This window comes from Pipistrellus kuhlii, unplaced genomic scaffold (assembly GCF_014108245.1).
Source record: "Pipistrellus kuhlii isolate mPipKuh1 unplaced genomic scaffold, mPipKuh1.p scaffold_m20_p_2, whole genome shotgun sequence".
Taxonomy (NCBI): domain Eukaryota; kingdom Metazoa; phylum Chordata; class Mammalia; order Chiroptera; family Vespertilionidae; genus Pipistrellus; species Pipistrellus kuhlii.
In genome coordinates this window covers 53,132,732-53,142,829 of record NW_023425515.1, presented here as the reverse complement: position 1 = coordinate 53,142,829, position 10,098 = coordinate 53,132,732, and the positions used below count along the sequence as shown (strand labels likewise).

The window sequence follows — 10,098 nt, the reverse complement described above, 5'->3', positions numbered from 1 at the left end:
CGACACATTTAAATATAACAAAATAAATAAAGACATAGAAAAGACTTTGTAGAACTTGAACTGACTCTTCTTTTTGCCATTTTAGAATATGGTTCTTTAAAAGCATGCCTTCTATATCTGACACTTTCCCTTCCTTCTTCTATGAGCTCCAGGAAGGCCAAGTTTATCCTTCAAGGCCAGGAGCTGGGACCCACTTTGGATTCAGGCTGGATACCTCCAACCCAAAGATTTCAATCAGCAGGGCAATATATGCTTGGGTCACAATCATGACTGGCTCCATGCAAGACCTTAGGGCCAGCGGAGACATGTACAACACAGATGACAGTAGCAAAGGCAATGTTTACTTCCCCATGGTTCCTTTGTACAAGTTACAGCCCTTTCCTCAAGAGCATAACAATCAAGAGCTTGCCAAAAGCCACTGCATACTCCTCCCTTAGAAAATTTCATCACTGGATTAGCTGTTCTTGGGTAAAAAAATTTAGGGAAAGAGCTAAATCTAGGGAAAGAGGAGTTGGGGGGAGGGTGGTGCAAAAGTAAATAATGGACTGGAAACAGTATAATGGACTGGTCAGGCAATTGTGGTGTTTGGCACATAGTTTTTGAACCAAATGATAGGAAAAATTGGGGCTATATTCTCCATCTTTCTAACCAAGTCTAGCCAGGGTTACAAAGTCATCCCAGGCAAAATGGATAATAGAAGCCTCTATATAACTGAGTTTGAAACACAGGTCCCCAAACATATTTTTTAAAATTATTATTATCATTTAACTATGGGGTCAGTTAATTTTATTTTGGGGTGGTCAGGAAAGGCTCAAGAGAGAACACATGCTGTACCTGAGCCTTGAAGGATGAGTAATTCACAATGTGTGCAAAAAGAATTTCTAGATAGAAGAGGAATGGAGATGAAGAAGGACTGGAGTAGTGGTCCTGAGAATATAGAGCAGAGAGAATGAGATGGGTAGAAGGATGGCCAGGTATAGGGCCTGCATATTCCACAGTCATGAACAGCGGACTGCTAGTGGTGACATGCTGGGAGGGGAGGAGCTGAGGGAGGTGAAGGCCAACCACAGGACCCCTGTGGGTGGGAAGAGTCCAGTGTCTCCACAGTTTCCCCTATTCACCAGGGCAGTTGTTTCGATTACAAATGAGATTTGGCTAAAGATGCCCCTGGAACCCAGGGCAACCCAACGTAACTCTGGTGGTAGTGTGTCCACTCTCTGTGCTTCTACTCCTCAGCCCGAAACCACAATTTCTGAAGAGACTTGCCTTGGGAGTTGCTTCTCTTTTATTAAGGTATCACTTGGATTGCACAAAAAGACACTACAAACCCACACACAGAATAAATTATGAGATTTGTATGCAAAAGTAGACAACAGAAGAAGCTGTGTTATGAGGAGGGCCTTCCAATCCAGTGTCTGGAGATTCGTGAGCATTGGCAGCCCCTGTGAGTCCATGGTAAAAGTTCTGTGAGACATTCAGAGCCCAACTCCCCCCAGGCATATCTAATGAGGCTCAGACTCCTGCACAGGAACATGTGCGCACACACAGATGGGGGCAGAGGGCGGCCTCTAAACCACACCCAGATTAGCAACAAGCAAAGTGGACCCATCTGTGCTCTCCCCCTGGGTCTGGCAGCAGATGAGTTCCTGGCACTCATCTTTCACCAACTTCCTGGCTCCCTTGGGAGGTGCAGTGGGCCCCTGAGGCAGTGAGGGCTGCTTCCCTAAGTTTGTTATCTTGGGGCTGGTGTCCTGGACTCCAGGGTGAGCACATCTCACTTTCCTACAGCCCCCTTGCTTTATTGTCTGGCTTGCTTGCCATTCCCAGAAGAATGAGTCAAGAGATGTGCCCCCAGGAGAATCTACCCACTTGGCGTCCCCTGGGCTGGGGGCAAGTCCTACGTGAACCACTCTCCTGCAGCGTGAAGTTGTAAAAGTCACCTCAGTTCCCGGAGCCTCACACGCCACATCTGTAAAAATGGGAATGAGAGTGTCTACTTCCCAGGGTTATCGTAAGGAATTACTGAACTATGATGCTGCCATGTTCTGTGCCAGACTCAAGGTAAAATTTTAAAACATGTTCTCTTTCCTACCTCTTCTCCCCCATTTCTTCCTTTCTACTTCCATGTTTTTTATTTCTAGGTTCATGTATCCATTGGTGGCCATGTAACCCCACTGGCACCAAGCGCACCCCTTGACCAATAGAGATTGTGTGCTTCCCCTCAGTCCAAAATGGCGCCAGGGGCAGTGTCGAAGGGATGGCCCACAGGACCAGTGGACAGTCTGGGCATCAGGTGCCATCCAAGCCCAGGAGAGAGACCTGGGTAGCCTGCGGCCACATGGAGACCTGACTATCTCAGGGATGATGCTGAGGTGCCATAATGGTGGGAAATCATGAACAAACAGTGCTGTAGAGGTGGCTGAGAGATGAATCTGACCAGAAGCTGGAACCCAGGGGTGGTGCTGCTCATAACCTTCAGCGGAAACAAAGTCGCACCCCCTGCCAAGAACGGGACACCCGAGGATGTAGGAAACTCATCTTAAGGCCAGTTTGATGGGTCATAGTCCACCACTCTGGTTCTGCAGAACAGTTCCTCCATCTCTCCATCTGTCTGTCCCCTAGCCAGCCATGGGGTATATATGAAGAGTTTTGTCGATACAGGCTGACCGGGACAGGCAAGCTTCTGTGCTCATTTAGCACCTTTTTCCAAAGAGTATCTCTTGTGGTCACTCAACAGAAGTCTTTTACAGGAATGCTGTGAGGTAGTAACAAGACAGGCAAAACCCAAGAGGTGCTCAAGGTGACAGGACTCAAGTGAGCATAGCTGAAGCATGGTAAGGGCTGGTCAAATGTAGGGTTCTGGTGTGTTCCCCGGAGCCAGAACCAGCCTTCCCCCTGTAGGCCTTGGAACAGCTTGTCCTGGACTGACTGCTCTATCCAGGCTGCTGTGCTGCGTTTCACACCAGTGTGGGTTTCAAGTCATCTTTGAAGTTCACGATAGGCTTTGAGCGGGCCCACAGCTTTTCCCAGGAAGCCAGCCCCGCAGCGTGCTCAGGGTCAGAGTCTGAAGAGCCACTGTCACTGGAATCAGAGGAACTCTGGAAGCAGATTTCACAGTAGGGCCGGTGGCAGTGGCAGAAGAACTCGTCCGAGCTGCTGGACTCGGTGTCAAGGTAGCTGCGTGGAGAAGAGAGGGAGAGACAGCCCGCGGACCGCAGGGAATGCAGCGGGCGCTGCTCGGGCAGGTGTGGTGACAGGCGTGGGCTGGCGGGGCACTGCGCCCGGCCAGGACCAGAAGGCCGGTGAGGAAGGACTGCGCAGCTGTTCCCAGCTCCTTGGGGCTCTGCCGGGCACTGTTTGCTGTCCTCCGAGATGCCTGGCTGGCCTTGAGGATCTGAGAATGTTGAAAGCTTCTTGGAAGAGGGTACCCTGGAATCAGCAGTTTGAGGGTCCAAGCAGAGGCTGTCTCGGTTCCGCACATTTAACCCACTTTTTGTGCCAGATACCATCCTGTTTGCCCGATGCCCCGCATGGGAGGGCACAGAGCGCAGAAGGTGTGAGCGAGCCCGCTGGGCTGCCCGCCTTCTCCTCACCATGTGCGGGCTGAAGCCCAGCTCCCCGGAGAGGGGCATCTTCTGGGGGCCGCGGGCAGCGCTGCTCTTCCGGGGCTGCTGGGGACAAGACTGGGAAGCGGGGACGGGAGCCTCAGAGCCCAGGCCCAGATCCTGGAGGACTTCCTGAAGCTTCTCCCTGATTACGGAATTGACCCTTGACTGCTTCTGGGGCTCCCCTGAGGTCTCCCGCTGCCCCTGTCTCTCGGGAACAGAGTCTTCTTCACCTGGTATGAGACCCCCACGGGGGACTGTAGGTCCCTGGTCTCTCTGTTCTGCACCCTGGATTGGCTCAGCCTGCTGCTTCTGGCTGCAGCCCAAATTTAAATGATCAGAAAAGTCTCTCAAGTCAGGCCTCTCCTTCCGCCCCGGGGAGGAGCCAGCATCCTTCCCAGGCCCCTCGAGGCTCTGTGCACTGGAGGAGGGCACTGAGGTGCTCTGCGAGTCCTGGGCCGCCGCACTGGTAGCATCCGGAGAGTCAGAGAGGCATTCCGGATGCCGCTGAGTGGCCAGGCCGTGAGCAGGGGCTGCAGCCAGACCCTCCTTGCTATGGGAAAAGGTAGGGAGGACAGCACACTCCGGTGGGTCATAAGTACACTCCGCAGACATCAGCCTCACCAGCTTCTCTTTGGCGTTGTTTACTTGTTCCTGCAGGCTTTCAATCACAGCATTTTTCTGAAAGGCAAAAGCAAAACCATCAACAAAAGATGCCGATGAGGGTTTCCAGGCTGTCTCCCAGGGCAGAGGAAGTGCAGCACCAGAACACATTGGTTTAAATCCCAGGTCCTCTGGGTATTAGCTGGTGATCTCAGGCTCAGGGAAGGCACCTCCACAAAATGAAAAAAAAAAATGTGACCCACACACAGTGCTGGGTACCATAGCTGACACCCGGTGCTCAATAAAGGTTAACCACGATTTATTGTGTAGGATCTTAATCTCCCCTAACGTCCCCGCTCAGTGGCATTGCCTGTGAGAGGGGAGGTTGGAGGAGACACAGCTTGCTGCGTGCTGGTGGTGCACACCCTCCTCAGAACGGAGAGGGTCAGGCCGCTCTGCAGGGCACAAGTCTGAATAATGGCCCAGCTCTGGGTTTATGACACCTTTGCAAAATGCAGGCGAATTTGAGGCACATCCCAAAAGGATGACTGAAAGGGGACACAAGTATTTTGGCTCTTGCCAAACAGACTAGAAAACGGAAAACCAGAAGAAGGGTGGAGATGTCTGGGCCAAAGAGATAAGACTGGAGCCAGGAGGGGCCAGTGAGAATCTCAGATTGGCTGGACCTCGGAGTGGCTGGTGAAAGCTTCCAGGTGGCACAGCCAGTTACTGGTAGCTCTTAAGGTAGTGCAGGCATCAGAATCATTGGAGAAGCTTTGCTATTTTTATTTTATTTTTTATTATTTTTTTTAGTAGGATTGGTAGGCCTAAGTCTCTGACACTTGATTCAGTAGATCTAGAATGGAGCCCAGAAGATGAATGAGGCCGGGGAAGTTCTGCTGTTGAACTGCCTACCTGCTGCATAGCTTTTAGCTGGTAAACAGGCAGTGCCCAGGGAGGCTTGGCACGTGCAAGCTGCAGAGATGTGTCCGTACTGACTGGGATCGTGGTCATGACGTAGGAGGAAGAATACTGATGGTGGGTGTGCCCTGAGCATCCTCTAGTGATAAATAGCAGCTGCCTCTCTAACTCACACCTTATGCCCTCCTGAAATTTCTAAGGATCAAAGGCAGTGGAGGTGAGAGGAGATCATCCTGGGAAACTGATGGTCTTGGGGCAGACAACCCAGGTCAAGTGTATGGGGAAGGTAATAACACAAGCATTGTGTTTTAGGAACTATCTGTCTGAATACCCCAATGCTGCTTCTCTGTTGCCATCACCTTCAAAAAGCTGAGGATGAGCATTTGGACATACACTGACTATGCCCTCAAAATAAAACGTCGTTTCCCTTCTTTAGGATACCTGCCACAAGTCACCCATGGACCAAACCTGTGGTGCCTTCTCACGTTGAGATGGGAGACTTGCCAAGAAATGACCCTTTCAGAAAGCAGTAAACTAGTCTAGCAATAGTCTCTGGCAGCAACTCCAAGGCAGATCACTGCTCCCTATTTATAGGCAAGAAGGTGATTTCTCTGATTCCGGGATCCCCAGTTACATCCTGGTTTAGTCTACTTCTTTTATCACCAGGAGAGTCCCAGACCAGTGAGTAACCGCTGAATAAGCAGAAGGGACTGGCAGCTGAGCACCTGCCTGCCTCTTCTCCCCTTTCACGCCCCAGAGTGGTGAGGTAGGGGCGTTGCGGGGGAGGTGCGGATGACGCGGGACTCACTGGGAGCAGAGTGAATGAGTAACCGGAAGACAGTCATTCAGGTTCTTCACGATCCCTGGGTGGTGCCAGATAGCTCTGGAGCATCTCACAGTGGTCACTGTGCTGGTTGCCCAGGAGGGACCCCTCCCCTCTTCCTCCTCAGCAGCCCCTCCTCATGAAGGAGGGTTCAGGCTGGCTTCAGGGGGCCTGGACGGCCTCATGGAGTTAGGAGGAAGCCACCAAATGCTGACAACTAACCCGGCAAGTACACTCTGAACGCTGTCCTTTTGTGCCTGAGCCACAAGTTTCTTTGAGTGTAGAAAAATAGGGATAAATGCCGAGTTGGGAAGAATACTCTTCTCCCTGCAGACCAAACATCTGACATTGGCCGGGGATGGTTAGAGAAATGTCAGGGTGAACAGTAAATTTCTCTCCTTTCAGAGAAAAAAAAAAAAAAAAGTGGAACTCTGTTTTCGCCATGGCTGCATACTAATTAGAGGTGGGGTGTGAGTCACTGCCAGTGTGAGACCAAAATCTGACCTACATTTAAAGGCAGCTGCATTTAAATGAGCTTATTGATGATTACTTTGGGCACATCTGGGGAAGCAAAACACCCACAGGTGTGTTTTACAAGGTACAGGCTATAAGGAGAAATGGGATCACCCTCTGCTTGTTATGGCTCGGGGAAGAAAAACAATAGTTGGGTTTCCTCTGCTGCCGAGTGTGGAAGGGTGATCTTCAGCTCTGGGAAGGGTCTCCCTGCTGGCTTCCACACAGCCCAGGAAGACAGGCCCTGGGGCACTTGACCATAGCGGCAAGGGGGGCAAGAATGAGAAGGTGGACTTCCCAGGCCGTGGGAAAGTAAGAGGAGGACAAAGTAAGGGTGGCAGAGGGACTGCTTTGGAGGGAAGCTGGAGTCAGGGTTTGTGCACAAGACGAGGCAGGAAAGATGCCGTGTTTGCCCACCAGGCAATGCCCGAGCCGGGGTTTGGGTGCTGGGGACCTCTCTAGGCTGCTCCGGCGCCAGGGGGGCAGCGGCTGGTTCCCAGGCCCTTTCTGGGAGAGATGCACCAGGTGTGGGGTGTTGTGGAGAGGCCAGCTTTTTATGCCTGTGCATCTGCTCCCCATTAGGGCCCTTCCTCTGCAGACCCGAGGCATCTTTTTTGGAGAGAGCAGATACAGTCACTGCGTGGGAAACAGCATAGTCAGTGTGGCAGAAGTACAAACAGCACGCCATAAATTACCATAAGGCTAAAGAGTCAGGCCACTTGGCTGTTCCAACATTAGCTGATTGTGAATGAAAACCATCCTGACTGTTCTCACCAAGTTTCTGGCCTTCTGTTGAGCTAAAAAAAAAAAAAAAAAAAAATTCTTTGAAGACTTCACAGAGTATCAAAGGCAATGTTACTCCCTTGCCAGGTGGGAAGAAATCTGCCTTGGAAATGAGTCCTGAATGCTTTATAAATAGTACAGAAATAGAGGAGTATTATTCTGATTTTTTTTAAAAAAGGTCCAGACTGAGGGTATGGTGTGGGAGATCAGAGGGGCACCGACAGGGGGTGCAGGGAAGGTTCACCCCCTCACGGGCCTGTTTTTCTTAGGTTCCCACCTCACCGTCCTCTTAGTTGTCAGCAGTTGGTGGCTTCCTCCTAACTCCGTGAGGCCAGGAAGCCAGCAGGGAGACCCTTCCCAGAGCTGAAGATCCACCTGATAACCACATGTCAGTCCAATTACAGAAAAACATAGTTTCCCAAATAACACCTACTTTGGTCTGTTCTGTACTGAAGAAAACATGGAATCTAATGTAGTTAGTGTGAAAATATTGGCTAATTCGTCTGAGCCCCGTGCCTTCTTTCTGAGGCAGTGCAGCCTCCTGCTTCTCCATGTGCTTTCTGCAAGCCCACACCCCAGTGCCCAGTTCTGGGAGAGGTGCCAACTCTGGCTCAAGTACAGAAGTAGGAGTGGTGCTACTATGGTATTCAGAGGCCCTATTTAGCCCTCCTCCCCATGTTTAGACCCTTATTGTACTTACTAGAGGCCTGGTGCATGAAATTCATGCATGGGGAGGGGGGTTCCCCTTAGCCCAGCCTACATCCTTTCCAATCTGGGATCCCTCTCACAACTCAAGACCACTGGCTCCTAACTGCTCACCTGCCTGCCTGCCTGGTTGCCCCTCACTGCCCCCCTCTGCCGGCCTGGTTGCCCCTCATTGTCTCCTCGCTGCTGGCCTGGTTGCTGCAAACTGCCCTCCCTGCCAGCCTGGTCGCCCCTTACAGCCTGCTATTCGGTTGTTACTGTGAGGGCATTCTGATCAATTTGTATATTACCATTTTATTAGTATAGGTTGCCTCTCTGGGGTAGTGAGATGATTGAGATCTCTAGTTAGAACCTGGAAATACAGTAAGGGGCCCTATAAGATTTATAAATGAGGGCACTGCTCTATGAAAGGAAAGAATGTATCATACAGAAGAAGCTAGCATCCACTACACCTCAGGGCCTTTCCAATGCTGTTCCCCTGCTTGGAATGCTTTTCCCCATAATCTTTTCTGGCCAGTTTGTATTAAAACTTCATCTGTCGGCTCACAGAGTCTTGTCTGACAGCTCTAAATTAGGTTCCCTAGCCCTGACCATCCATAATTCTGCCTTACCACCCTGATTTGTCCCTTCATTATTCTCTTGATCAATATCTATTTCCTCCATTAGACTGTGAGCTCCCTGAGAGTAGGGACTATATTTGTTTCATTCATCAGCACTTACCACGATGCCCAGCACACAACTGTGCAATGAATAAATAAGTGGGTGAAGATCAGCAGTGGGAGAGTCACTGGGGAAATGTCAAGGTTTTGCCCACTGCCCACGGAAGTGGGGGAATGGGAGGAGAAGAGAGAACATTAGCAATAGGACATCAGGGGCCCACCGGTGTGTGACTGGAGTTCTTTATAGAGACTCTACCAGGCGCGGGTCTCGCTTACTTCTGTGAGGAGTCTTTCCATGGAGGTTTTCTCTCCTCTGGCATGGCAATTCTGTTCCTCACCATACTGGGCATGGCAGCTTTTGCTGGGAGTGCTGAAATATTTGGCCATGCATCTGATTGTTTGGTTTTCCTCTTCAAATGCCTTCCATTGCTTCAGCTGTTAAATAACAGAGCATATGCTATTTATTTAATTACACACCCAGGAACACATTCTCTCACAAGTTCTCCAAAACACCAAGGAATGACGGGGACACACTAATGCACAAACTATTCTCTCCTCAGAATGTAGTGTGCTCTGGAGAGCTAATGGACGGAAATGACAGAAGGCACAGAGAATGGTAAGGCAACATAGTTTTCAAAATGCCAAAGGAAGATGATAGATAGATGAGATAGAACCATCTTAGCTTGACCCAACCATTGCTGAACTGCTCAAAGAAAACAGATTGAAGTATACTCCCAGGGCCGTATTCTAAAGCCAGAGTTTATGAGCTATCACAGGGTTAAGCAATATAAACTCTGTATGTTTCAAGGGAACCTGTTTCCAGTTATATGTAGCTGTTCTTAATTATCCTCATTTGTTGGGTAATGGTGTGCGCACAGCGACTGCAAACCCAGTTCCTTGCTGGAGTACTCCTAACCCAAGTCAATAATCAAAGCTCAGATAGGAAACCACAAATGGCATTAAATAGCAATAAAAAAAAGACAGAACATTAGGTCTGAGACCTGACCATCTTTTCTTCCTAGACAAATGAGGGGAGACTCAGAAGGAGTATGACTGCTCTAGGCCCTTGTAGGGGGTTAGCAGTTGAGCCAGAGCTATAACAGAGTCACTGTGCCACCCCACATGACCTCAACACAGCCGAGAAGACAGAGACTGTTAACTGTGGGGTCCTAAGGAAAGTTTTTTTGGAGAAATTGTTTCTCAGAAATAATCTGTGGGAGCATGGGCTAGTTTACCTTAAAAGGGGTGGGGCTGAATACAGAACATTCACCAACGGGTGGGGGCCATTCTCCTGAGCCTTTGGGACACTGTCTCTGCCTGGCACATGCCAGGGGAGGCCACAGAGACGGAAGCGTCTATTTTTCCTGTAGGAAATCCCAGCACTGAGAGTCCTAGTGCTGTACCCTGGGCACTGTGGCACCTTATAAACGATGCTGGTGGCTGTGGGAGCTTTACAGGAATCCTGGGACTTCTTTGTCCTAACCTC

At 50.2% G+C, this 10,098-nt stretch overlaps 1 protein-coding gene across 1 annotated transcript in view; it reads right to left on the bottom strand.

Annotated features, from left to right (window-relative positions):
• Positions 1–200: 200 nt before the first annotated feature.
• Positions 201–10,098, bottom strand: part of GPR156 (G protein-coupled receptor 156) — an 81,503-nt gene continuing 71,605 nt past the window's right edge. Inside the window, exons 9-10 of the mRNA XM_036448300.2 lie at positions 8,889–9,047; positions 201–4,286 (exon numbers count right to left, since the gene is read on the bottom strand). Of these exons, the coding sequence (XP_036304193.1) occupies positions 2,958–4,286; positions 8,889–9,047 (1,488 nt within the window). The 3' untranslated portion in view covers positions 201–2,957. The remainder of the gene's footprint in view (positions 4,287–8,888; positions 9,048–10,098) is intronic.